We start from the raw sequence: 13,475 nt of genomic DNA on the forward strand, positions 1-13,475 counted from the left end.
ATATAACTCATTTCTGAAGTCAACATAACAAGATAGAGACGATTTTTTTAATTTTTACTATTTTCTGAAAGTGCATAAATGAACTGGTTCATCTTCTAAATTTATTTCCTAAAATTTTTCGATACCAAACCTAAACATTATTATACCTTATTCAAAAATAGAGACTCTCAGCTTCATTTTAAGATATAACTCATTTCTGAAGTCAACATAACAAGATAGAAGCGATTTTTTTAATTTTTACTATTTTTTGACAATGCATAAATGAACTGGTTCATCTTCTAAATTTATTTCCTAACATTTTTCTATATCAAACCTAAACATAATAAAATAATAATAATAATTATTGATTTGTTGACATGAAATACCAACATAAAAATTATTAAGCACTAATCACAATCAAATTTTTTTCAATTTCAAATTTAACTCAATTTAATGCAAATCAATTATATACGTGTTTATTAAGCTTTATATTTAAAATTTCTTTATTTGATTTATAAATTATTTAAATTTTAACTTTTATAAATTTATTGCTAACTTCATGTTTATTTTTGATTTAGAAAAACATAACCTCAAAATAAACGTCAAAAAAAGAATAAAAATATCTTAATTAAAACAAATGTGTTTTTAAATAAATAAATACTACTCTATATTATGTTCTAAACTTAGGCAAATGATTAAATTGGAAGAGCACATAGTTTGGCAGCCAAAAATTCTGAAAGATATCACTTTATTTAATAGAAAAAAAGAGATTCCCCCTTTGGTTTAATGAATGAGCCAAACCAGTCAGGAATAAAAATCAGAATAAAGTATCATTTTATCAGAAATCAGATTTTCAATGATGAAATAGATGTATTAAGAGTAATAAAGATATACAATTGTGGTCAAGAACATGTTTAAATTGCCAAAAAGCAAACAATTTTAGACATACTAAACCCTTCTTCAAAAAATTTTAGGCCTCAGGTCATTTTTTAAAGAAGATATTTGAGAAACATTTTCTAATGTGGCAAACCCATGTTACTATATTATTATTATTCATATTGAAATTGAAATAATTATATCCTTTTCATCTTTTTCTGCAGTTATTATCATTAATATTTGATTTAATTTCCCCCATAGGTGATCTATGCATGCTTAATATTATTGAGTTGTATTTTGGTTTCAAAAATTTCCTCTTAATCTCCTCTTTCCCTGCTGTTGATGCTATTCAACTAATTATTATCATTATCATATTGAGTATAGTAATTTTGAATTTTTACCTTACATGTTCCTGCAGGATAGTCACTTTGTCCTTATAATTGTGCGTAGGTATCAATTCTTACTTTATTATTGATATTTAATTCTTCCTTTGGGTTGAAATTTTTGGCAAAATCATGATAAAATCCGAAACGTGAGGTAATTGGAATGTAGTTGAGTATCTTTAATAGTTATGAATTCCTAAAAAGATAATTTATAATTAAAATTTTTGGAAGTTCGATATTTCTAGGTTATGTTATTTGTCATTTTTTCGCCAATATTAATTTTATCAAATACCTAATTTAACTTAAATTCCAACTCCATTTATACACTATTATACATTTTATTATTAATTTTATTACGATTTATTTAAACAAATTAATTTTTAAGGATTTATTAAAAATTATTGATTTGTTGACGTGAAATACCAACATAAAAATTATTAAGCACGAATCACCCCGAAAATTTTTTTCAATTTCAAATTTAACTCATAATTTAATACAAATCAACTTTATATGCATGTTTATTAAGCTTTACATTTAAAATTTCTTTATTTGATTTATAAATTATTTAAATTTTAACTTTTATCAATTTTAACTAACTTCATGTTTGTTTTTGACTTAAAAACAACATAACCTCAAAATAAACGTCAAAAAGAAAATATAAAAATATCTTAATTAAACGTAAATGAATCGTTATAAATTAATCAATTTTTTAAATCCAATCAAATCTAATTTGTTACTTAGATTAAATTATTCGACGAAGAATTGTTGGAAATGTGGTGTATTTCAAGAAAACACCCAAAACCTTTTTTGCCCCGCTTGCAAAACGATTCAAAACCCCCCAAAAGAAGCTAATAACGATTATTTTAACCTTTTTAACCTTAATTTTAAGTACGACATTGACCAAAAATCATTAACTCAACATTACCGTAAGATGCAAGCAGTTTTACATCCGGATAAATTCACTAATAGGAGTGAGGATGAAAAGAAAATCTCTGAAGAGTACTCATCTTTGATTAATAAAGGTTATAATACATTACAAGGACCATTAAGTCGAGCTTTACACATGTTATGGTTGAAGAATGAGGTTATCGAGGAGAGTAATAAAAGTGATGATCCAGAGTTTTTGATGGAAGTTATGGAATTAAATGAGGAATTGGAAGAAGCTGATGGAGAGGAGAAGTTGAGGAAAATCGAGGCTAAAAATAAGGAGATGTTAAACAATGTTTCAATTATGATTTCGAAATGTTTTGAGGAAAACGATGTGGAACAAGCTAAGAAAGCAATTATTAAAATGAAATATTATGATAGTTTATCAAAAAGGATACATGATTTATTGAGAGAAAAAGGAATTTTAGATTAAAATTATTTATTAAATTAATAAATTTTATAAAGTACTTGTTGTATAATAAATAATCTTATAAATAAACCTATTTCTTATTAGCAATTTTTAAGATAAAATCAACTAAACAAAGCACCGCAACAACCAAACAAAAAATACCCATTATAACCCAAAAAGTCGACGCATCCGTCTTATACCCCTTATAATTAGAATGCAAAATAAATATAAAGATACAAGAGACGAAATGGTACGCAAATCCAAAGAATGTTAACAACATCTCCAATAAATCTTGGGTTTCATCGAAAATGTAGGTGATTATAAACGCTAAAGAGACCCATGTGTAGCCGATGATTGCGATTACGACGGTGTCGTGACTTGGTTGGTCATCAAACGCTTTTATTGGGGGGTCCACGTACCAAAGAATCCAAGCGACGAGACAAATTATCTGTTTAATTAAAATTAAAAGCGTGTCGGTTAAGACTGTATGCTTTAAACTTACGAATTCGACGAATTTCAGGATAAAATTGGGTTGTTTGAATAAATCCCCGATGCTGTTCGCCATTATGTGGTGTTAAAAATATAGTAAATGACAAAATTGTTTATGATTAAAAGTCAAAAAGTTGAGCCTACTTTTAATAGTAATAAAGATTATTTTCTAAACTATTCTCTTTTGGGAATTTGTGAAAAGACGGATATTCGACCGGATATCCGGTTATCCGGCATATCTATCCGGCGATTATGGTTATAATTTCTGAAGTGATACCCTATATTGCCACATTATTGAAATTAATAAGAAAGCTGATAAGATATGAGATAATTTTATAGCGAATTTTAAAAATTTAGTACAAAAATGTTATCAAAACTTCAAAAAAGTTTTCTCAAAAACTAAAAGTTATTTTTCAAAACGTGTTGGTTCATTGGAAAGAGGACACTTTTATTAACACTTTGGGAAATTTTCATACTCCTATTCCAAGAACTGGATTTTATACGAATTTTTAAAACTTAATCGGCGAAAAATACAAAATTCGAAAAAAATTGTCGATTACTTCAAAGGTTTATTTCTCAAGAACTGAAAGTGTTTTTTCAAAACGGCTAGTTGCATTAAAAAGATGATACTTTAATTAATAATTGGTGATATTTCCACGAGGATCCTTCAAGAAATTAATTTTATAGCGAATTTTAAAAATTATCGATGAAAATTGCAACAACGAAAATTTTCTCGAAACTTCAAATAGTTTTCTTAAAAACTAAAAGTTAATTTGCAAAACGGGTTGGTTCATTGGAAAGAGGGCACTTTTATTAACACTTTGGGAAATTTTCGTACTCCTATTCCAAGAACTGGATTTTATACGAATTTTTATAACTTAATCGACGAAAATTGCAAAATTCCAAAAAATTGACGATTATTTCAAAAATTTTTTTCTCAAAAACTAAAAGTGATTTTTCAAAACGGCTTTTTGCATTAGAAAGAGGATACTTTAATTAATAATTGATGATATTTCCACAAGCATCCTTCAAGAAATTAATTTTATAGCGAATTTTAAAAATTATCGATGAAAATTGCAACAACGAAAATTTTCTCGAAACTTCAAATATTGTTTTCTTAAAAACTAAAAGTTATTTTGCAAAACGGGTTGGTTCATTGAAAAGAAGACACTTTTATTAACACTTTGGGAAATATTAAAACTTATATTCCAAGAAATGGATTTTATACGAATTTTTAAAACTTAACCGACGAAAATTGTAAAATTCGCAAGAATTGTCGTTTATTTCAAAAATTTATTTCTCAAGAACTGAAAGTGATTTTTCAAAAAGGCTTTTTGCATTAAAAAGAGAATACTTTAATTAATAATTGGTGATATTTCCACAAGGATCCTTCAAGAAATTAATTTTATAGCGAATTTTGCAAGTTATCGATGAAAATTGCAACATCGAAAATTTTCTCAAAACTTCAAGTATTGTTTTCTCAAAAACTAAAAGTTATTTTTCAAAACATGTTGATTCATTGGAAAGAGGACACTTTTATTAATACTTTAGGAAATATTTAAACTCATATTCCAAGAACTTGATTTTATAGGAATTTTTAAAACGTAATCGGCGAAAATTGAAAAATTCGAAAAAATTTTCGATTACTTCAAAAATTTATTTCTCAAGAACTGAAAGTGATTTTTCAAAACGGCTTGATGCATTAAAAAGAGGATACTTTAATTAATAATTGATGATATTTCCACAAGCATCCTTCAAGAAATTAATTTTATAGCGAATTTTGAAAATTATCGATAAAAATTGCTACAATGAAAATTTTATCAAAACTTCAAATATTGTTTTCTCAAAAACTAATAGTTATTTTTCAAAACGAGTTAGTTCATTGGAGAGAGGACACTTTTATTAACATTTTGGGAAATTTTCATACTCATATTCCAAGAACTGGATTTTATACGAATTTTTAAAACTTAATCGGCGAAAATTGCAAAATTCGAAAAAATTGTCGATTATTTCAAAAATTTATTTTTCAAGAACTGAAAGTGATTTTTCAAAACAGCTTTTTGCATTAAAAAGAGGATACTTTAATTAATAATTGATGATATTTCCACAAGGATCCTTCAAGAAATTAATTTTATAACGAATTTTGCAAATTATCGATGAAAATTGCAACATCGAAAATTTTATCAAAACTTCAAATATTGTTTTCTCAAAAACTAAAAGTTATTTTTGAAAACGTGTTGGTTCATTGGAAAGAGGACACTCTTATTAACACTTTGGGAAATTTTTATACTCATATTCCAAGAAATGGATTTTATACGAATTTTTAAAACTTAATCGGCGAAAATTGCAAAATTCGAAAAAATTGTCGATTATTTCAAAAATTTATTTCTCATTAACTAAAAGTGATTTTTCAAAACGGCTTTTTGCATTAGAAAGAGGATACTTTAATTAATAATTGATGATATTTCCACAAGCATCCTTCAAGAAATTAATTTTATAGCGAATTTTAAAAATTATCGATGAAAATTGCAACAACGAAAATTTTCTCGAAACTTCAAATATTGTTTTCTTAAAAACTAAAAGTTATTTTGCAAAACGGGTTGGTTCATTGAAAAGAAGACACTTTTATTAACACTTTGGGAAATATTAAAACTTATATTCCAAGAAATGGATTTTATACGAATTTTTAAAACTTAACCGACGAAAATTGTAAAATTCGCAAGAATTGTCGTTTATTTCAAAAATTTATTTCTCAAGAACTGAAAGTGATTTTTCAAAAAGGCTTTTTGCATTAAAAAGAGAATACTTTAATTAATAATTGGTGATATTTCCACAAGGATCCTTCAAGAAATTAATTTTATAGCGAATTTTGTAAGTTATCGATGAAAATTGCAACATCGAAAATTTTCTCAAAACTTCAAGTATTGTTTTCTCAAAAACTAAAAGTTATTTTTCAAAACATGTCGATTCATTGGAAAGAGGACACTTTTATTAATACTTTAGGAAATATTTAAACTCATATTCCAAGAACTGGATTTTATAGGAATTTTTAAAACTTAATCGGCGAAAATTGCAAAATTCGAAACAATTGTCGATTACTTCAAAAATTTATTTCTCAAGAACTGAAAGTGATTTTTCAAATCGGCTTATTGCATTAAAAAGAGGATACTTCAATTAATAATTGTTGATATTTCCACAAGCATCCTTCAAGAAATTAATTTTATAGCGAATTTTGAAAATTATCGATGAAAGTTGTAACATCGAAAATTTTATCAAAACTTCAAATATTGTTTTCTCAAAAACTAAAAGTTATTTTTCAAAACGTGTTGATTCATTGGAAAGAGGACACTTTTATTTACATTTTGGGAAATTTTCGTACTCCTATTCCACGAACGGGATTTTATACGAATTTTTAAAACTTAATCGGCGAAAAATACAAAATTCGAAAAAATTGTCGATTACTTCAAAGGTTTATTTCTCAAGAACTGAAAGTGTTTTTTCAAAACGGCTAGTTGCATTAAAAAGAGGATACTTTAATTAATAATTGGTGATATTTCCACAAGGATCCTTCAAGAAATTAATTTTATAGCGAATTTTGCAAGTTATCGATGAAAATTGCAACATCGACAATTTTCTCAAAACCTCAAATATTGTTTTCTCAAAAACTAAAAGTTATTTTTCAAAACGTGTTGGTTCATTGCAAAGAGGATACTTTTATTAACATTTTGGGAAATTTTCATACTCATATTCCAAGAACTGGATTTTATAGGAATTTTTAAAACTTAATCGGCGAAAACTGCAAAATTCGAAAAAATTGTCAATTATTTTAAAAATTTATTTCTCAAAAACTAAAAGTGATTTTTCAAAACAGCTTTTTGCATTAAAAAGAGGATACTTTAATTAATAATTGATGATATTTCCACAAGGATCCTTCAAGAAATTAATTTTATAACGAATTTTGCAAATTATCGATGAAAATTGCAACATCGAAAATTTTATCAAAACCTCAAATATTGTTTTCTCAAAAACTAAAAGTTATTTTTCAAAACGGGTTGGTTCATTGGAAAGAGGACACTCTTATTAACACTTTGGGAAATTTTTATACTCATATTCCAAGAAATGGATTTTATACGAATTTTTAAAACTTAATCGGCGAAAATTGCAAAATTCCAAAAAATTGACGATTATTTCAAAAATTTATTTCTCATTAACTAAAAGTGATTTTTCAAAACGGCTTTTTGCATTAGAAAGATGATACTTTAATTAATAATTGGTAATATTTCCACAAGGATCCTTCAAGAAATTAATTTTATAGCGAATTTTAAAAATTATCGATGAAAATTGCAACATCGAAAATTGTATCAAAACTTCAAATATTGTTTTCTCAAAAACTAAAAGTTATTTTTCAAATCGTGTTGGTTCATTGGAAAGAGGACACTTTTATTAACATTGTGGGAAATTTTCATACTCATATTCCAAGAAATCGATTTTATACGAATTTTTAAAACTTAATCGGCGAAAATTGCAAAATTCGAAAAAATTGCCGATTACTTCAAAAATTTATTTCTCAAGAACTGAAAGTGATTTTTCAAATCGGCTTATTGCATTAAAAAGAGGATACTTCAATTAATAATTGTTGATATTTCCACAAGCATCCTTCAAGAAATTAATTTTATAGCGAATTTTAATACTTTAGGAAATATTTAAACTCATATTCCAAGAACTTGATTTTATAGGAATTTTTAAAACGTAATCGGCGAAAATTGAAAAATTCGAAAAAATTTTCGATTATTTCAAAAATTTATTTCTCAAGAACTGAAAGTGATTTTTCAAAACGGCTTGATGCATTGAAAAGAGGATACTTTAATTAATAATTGATGATATTTCCACAAGCATCCTTCAAGAAATTAATTTTATAGCGAATTTTAAAAATTATCGATGAAAATTGCAACATCGAAAATTTTATCAAAACTTCAACATTATTTTCTCAAAAACTAAAAGTTATTTTTCAAAATGTGTTGGTTCATTGGAAAGAGGACACTTTTATTAACATTTTGGGAAATTTTCATACTCATATTCCAAGAACTGGATTTTATAGGAATTTTTAAAACGTAATCGGCGAAAATTGAAAAATTCGAAAAAATTTTCTATTACTTCAAAAATTTATTTCTGAAGAACTGAAAGTGATTTTTCAAAACGGCTTGATGCATTAAAAAGAGGATACTTTAATTAATAATTGATGATATTTCCACAATTATCCTTCAAGAAATTAATTTTATAGCGAATTTTGAAAATTATCGATAAAAATTGCTACAATGAAAATTTTATCAAAACTTCAAATATTGTTTTCTCAAAAACTAAAAGTTATCTTTCAAAACTTGTTGGTTCATTGGAAAGAGGACACTTTTATTAACACTTTGGGAAATTTTCGTACTCCTATCCCAAGAACTGGATTTTATACGAATTTTTAAAACTTAATCGGCAAAAATTGCAAAATTCCAAAAAATTGACGATTATTTCAAAAATTTATTTCTCATTAACTAAAAGTGATTTTTCAAAACGGCTTGATGCATTAAAAAGAGGATACTTTAATTACTAATTGATGATATTTCCACAAGCATCCTTCCAGAAATTAATTTTATAGCGAATTTTAAAAATTATCGATGAAAATTGCAACAACGAAAATTTTCTCGAAACTTCAAATATTGTTTTCTTAAAAACTAAAAGTTATTTTGCAAAACGGGTTGGTTCATTGGAAAGAGGGCACTTTTATTAACACTTTGGGAAATTTTCGTACTCCTATTCCAAGAACTGGATTTTATACGAATTTTTATAACTTAATCGGCGAAAATTGCAAAATTCCAAAAAATTGACGATTATTTCAAAAATTTATTTCTCATTAACTAAAAGTGATTTTTCAAAACGGCTTGTTGCATTAAAAGGAGGATACTTCAATTAATAATTGTTGATATTTCCACAAGCATCCTTCAAGAAATTAATTTTATAGCGAATTTTGAAAATTATCGATGGAAGTTGTAACATCGAAAATTTTATCAAAACTTCAAGTATTGTTTTCTCAAAAACTAAAAGTTATTTTGCAAAACGGGTTGGTTCATTGGAAAGAGGACACTTTTATTAACATTTTGGGAAATTTTCGTACTCCTATTCCAAGAACTGGATTTTATACGAATTTTTAAAACTTAATCGGCGAAAAATACAAAATTCGAAAAAATTGTCGATTACTTCAAAGGTTTATTTCTCAAGAACTGAAAGTGTTTTTTCAAAACGGTTAGTTGCATTAAAAAGAGGATACTTTAATTAATAATTGGTGATATTTCCACAAGGATTCTTCAAGAAATTAATTTTATAGCGAATTTAGCAAGTTATCGATGAAAATTGCAACATCGAAAATTTTATCAAAACTTCAAATATTGTTTTCTCAAAAACTAAAAGTTATTTTTCAAATCGTGTTGGTTCATTGGAAAGAGGACATTTTTATTAACATTGTGGGAAATTTTCATACTCATATTCCAAGAACTGGATTTTATACGAATTTTTAAAACTTAATCGGCGAAAATTGCAAAATTCGAAAAAATTGTCGATTATTTCAAAAATTTTTTTCTCATTAACTAAAAGTGATTTTTCAAAACGGCTTATTGCATTAAAAAGAGGATACTTTAATTAATAATTGGTGATATTTCCACAAGGATCCTTCAAGAAATTAATTTTATAACGAATTTTGCAAATTATCGATGAAAATTGCAACATCGAAAATTTTATCAAAACTTCAAATATTGTTTTCTCAAAAACTAAAAGTTATCTTTCAAAACTTGTTGGTTCATTGGAAAGAGGACACTTTTATTAACACTTTGGGAAATTTTCGTACTCCTATCCCAAGAACTGGATTTTATACCAATTTTTAAAACTTAATCGGCAAAAATTGCAAAATTCCAAAAAATTGACGATTATTTCAAAAATTTATTTCTCATTAACTAAAAGTGATTTTTCAAAACGGCTTGATGCATTAAAAAGAGGATACTTTAATTACTAATTGATGATATTTCCACAAGCATCCTTCCAGAAATTAATTTTATAGCGAATTTTAAAAATTATCGATGAAAATTGCAACATCGAAAATTTTATCAAAACTTCAACATTATTTTCTCAAAAACTAAAAGTTATTTTTCAAAATGTGTTGGTTCATTGGAAAGAGGACACTTTTATTAACATTTTGGGAAATTTTCATACTCATATTCCAAGAACTGGATTTTATAGGAATTTTTAAAACTTAATCGGCGAAAATTGCAAAATTCGAAAAAATTGTCAATTATTTCAAAAATTTATTTCTCATTAACTAAAAGTGATTTTTCAAAGCGGCTTTTTGCATTAGAAAGATGATACTTTAATTAATAATTGGTGATATTTCCACAAGGATCCTTCAAGAAATTAATTTTATAACGAATTTTGCAAATTATCGATGAAAATTGCAACATCGAAAATTTTATCAAAACTTCAACATTATTTTCTCAAAAACTAAAAGTTATTTTTCAAAATGTGTTGGTTCGTTGGAAAGAGGACACTTTTATTAACACTTTGGGAAATTTTCGTACTCCTATCCCAAGAACTGGATTTTATACGAATTTTTAAAACTTAATCGGCAAAAATTGCAAAATTCCAAAAAATTGACGATTATTTCAAAAATTTATTTCTCATTAACTAAAAGTGATTTTTCAAAACGGCTTGATGCATTAAAAAGAGGATACTTTAATTACTAATTGATGATATTTCCACAAGCATCCTTCCAGAAATTAATTTTATAGCGAATTTTAAAAATTATCGATGAAAATTGCAACAACGAAAATTTTCTCGAAACTTCAAATATTGTTTTCTTAAAAACTAAAAGTTATTTTGCAAAACGGGTTGGTTCATTGGAAAGAGGGCACTTTTATTAACACTTTGGGAAATTTTCGTACTCCTATTCCAAGAACTGGATTTTATACGAATTTTTATAACTTAATCGGCGAAAATTGCAAAATTCCAAAAAATTGACGATTATTTCAAAAATTTATTTCTCATTAACTAAAAGTGATTTTTCAAAACGGCTTGTTGCATTAGAAAGATGATACTTTAATTAATAATTGGTGATATTTCCACAAGCATCCTTCAAGAAATTAATTTTATAGCGAATTTTGAAAATTATCGATGAAAGTTGTAACATCGAAAATTTTATCAAAACTTCAAATATTGTTTTCTCAAAAACTAAAAGTTATTTTTCAAAACGTGTTGATTCATTGGAAAGAGGACACTTTTATTAACATTTTGGGAAATTTTCGTACTCCTATTCCAAGAACTGGATTTTATACGAATTTTTAAAACTTAATCGGCGAAAATTACAACATTCGAAAAAATTGTCGATTACTTCAAAGGTTTATTTCTCAAGAACTGAAAGTGATTTTTGAAAACGGCATTTTGCATTAAAAAGAAGATACTTTAATTAATAATTGATGATATTTCCACAAGCATCCTTCAAGAAATTAATTTTATAGCGAATTTTGAAAATTATCGATGGAAGTTGTAACATCGAAAATTTTATCAAAACTTCAAATATTGTTTTCTCAAAAACTAAAAGTTATTTTTCAAAACGTGTTGATTCATTGGAAAGAGGACACTTTTATTAACATTTTGGGAAATTTTCGTACTCCTATTCCACGAACGGGATTTTATACGAATTTTTAAAACTTAATCGGCGAAAAATACAAAATTCGAAAAAATTGTCGATTACTTCAAAGGTTTATTTCTCAAGAACTGAAAGTGTTTTTTCAAAACGGTTAGTTGCATTAAAAAGAGGATACTTTAATTAATAGTTGGTGATATTTCCACAAGGATTCTTCAAGAAATTAATTTTATAGCGAATTTAGCAAGTTATCGATGAAAATTGCAACATCGAAAATTTTATCAAAACTTCAAATATTGTTTTCTCAAAAACTAAAAGTTATTTTTCAAATCGTGTTGGTTCATTGGAAAGAGGACACTTTTATTAACATTGTGGGAAATTTTCATACTCATATTCCAAGAACTGGATTTTATACGAATTTTTAAAACTTAATCGGCGAAAATTGCAAAATTCGAAAAAATTGTCGATTACTTCAAAAATTTTTTTCTCATTAACTAAAAGTGATTTTTCAAAACGGCTTTTTGCATTAGAAAGATGATACTTTAATTAATAATTGGTGATATTTCCACAAGGATTCTTCAAGAAATTAATTTTATAGCAAATTTTGTGAAAAATTATCGATGAAAATTGCAACATCGAAAATTTTATTAAAACTTCAAATATTGTTTTCTCAAAAACTAAAAGTTATTTTTGAAGACGTGTTGGTTCATTGGAAAGAGGACACTTTTATTAACATTTTGGGAAATCATAATCATATTCCAAGAACTGGAGAGAGAGAGAAAACAAATTTTATTTTTGGATGCCAAAAAGTACAAATAAATTAAAAAAAAGGAGTATACAGAGTGTATCTGAATGACTGCAGCAAACTTCAAGGGGTGATTCTTTGGTGAATTTTAAGGGTACTTTGATATATGAACCGTGGGCGACTTCGGCTCCCCTAAGGAGCTACACCCCTTTTGGCCCTATTTGCACTTTCAACCTACCTAAAACTCAGTCAAAAATAGTGCTATTGACCGGAGTCTTTCTGCCCATGCAAGTTCTAGTTAGCGGCAGCTTCAGTCTTTTCTGTCCATCAATAGTTTTTGAAGGAGTGGAGGGCGGTCAGATGTGTGGCTTACTGTAGCGATAATGAGCATATGGTGGAGAAGATTAGTTGGGAAATTTCGGGTAGTTTTATGAGATAAAGATTGTAGACGGAAGTTAATGGGAGGGATATTAATGAGGTTATATAGGAGATCATTGCTAGGGTTGAAAAGAGGCTTTTGGGGATTCCTTATTCGTGTTATGGACCTCAATGTCGATCTTTCTGCGACTTCTAAATGGTGTCTTGATGTTCTAGGCGCGTCGTTTAGAAGTATAGATCCATATTCTATAATTGGTCTGCATATGGATTTGTAAATGTGCGAGGCACATTTTGTAGATGACAGGGATATGAAGTGTTCACTTTGATGGCGTGGGCAGAGAATTTTAGGGTTCTGTCGAGTGTTATGCCTTGCGGACATCCAGAAACAGAGCCGCGGATTTACGTTTCTGATAGCTTGCCGCTTGAAAGTTGGAAACCAATACCGTAAGTGGCTGGGATGTAGATTTGCCGGGTTGGAATCCAAATTGGTAGCGTGGAATGTTCTTTGAGACGATAGCCAGGAGCTTGTTCTTGAGATGTGTCTCGAAAAGCTTTCCTATCACTGGCAGCAGTGAGATGGGGCGGTAGTTTGCTTAGTCGGAAAGTGAGGAATCC

The 13,475-nt window shown here is 27.2% G+C and overlaps 1 protein-coding gene and 2 long non-coding RNA genes across 3 annotated transcripts; 1 reads left to right on the forward strand and 2 right to left on the reverse strand.

Annotated features, from left to right (window-relative positions):
- Positions 1-824: 824 nt before the first annotated feature.
- Positions 825-1,652, reverse strand: LOC111415635 (uncharacterized). Its single transcript, XR_002706418.2, has 3 exons — positions 1,531-1,652; positions 1,257-1,434; positions 825-1,208 (listed from the first exon to the last, which is right to left on the reverse strand). It is a non-coding gene; the product is annotated as an uncharacterized lncRNA (long non-coding RNA).
- A 198-nt stretch (positions 1,653-1,850) lies between these two features.
- On the forward strand, positions 1,851-2,664 carry LOC111415630 (iron-sulfur cluster co-chaperone protein HscB-like). The gene is made up of 2 exons (XM_023047382.2): positions 1,851-1,916; positions 1,980-2,664. Exon 2 carries the CDS (start codon positions 2,170-2,172, stop codon positions 2,596-2,598), a length of 429 nt encoding a protein of 142 aa, XP_022903150.1. The 5' UTR covers positions 1,851-1,916; positions 1,980-2,169; the 3' UTR covers positions 2,599-2,664.
- LOC111415631 (uncharacterized) lies at positions 2,588-3,354 on the reverse strand. The gene is made up of 2 exons (XR_011642191.1): positions 3,077-3,354; positions 2,588-3,022 (listed from the first exon to the last, which is right to left on the reverse strand). It is a non-coding gene; the product is annotated as an uncharacterized lncRNA (long non-coding RNA).
- Between the last annotated feature and the right edge of the window lie 10,121 nt (positions 3,355-13,475).

This window comes from Onthophagus taurus, unplaced genomic scaffold (genome assembly GCF_036711975.1).
Source record: "Onthophagus taurus isolate NC unplaced genomic scaffold, IU_Otau_3.0 ScKx7SY_15, whole genome shotgun sequence".
Lineage (NCBI taxonomy): Eukaryota > Metazoa > Arthropoda > Insecta > Coleoptera > Scarabaeidae > Onthophagus > Onthophagus taurus.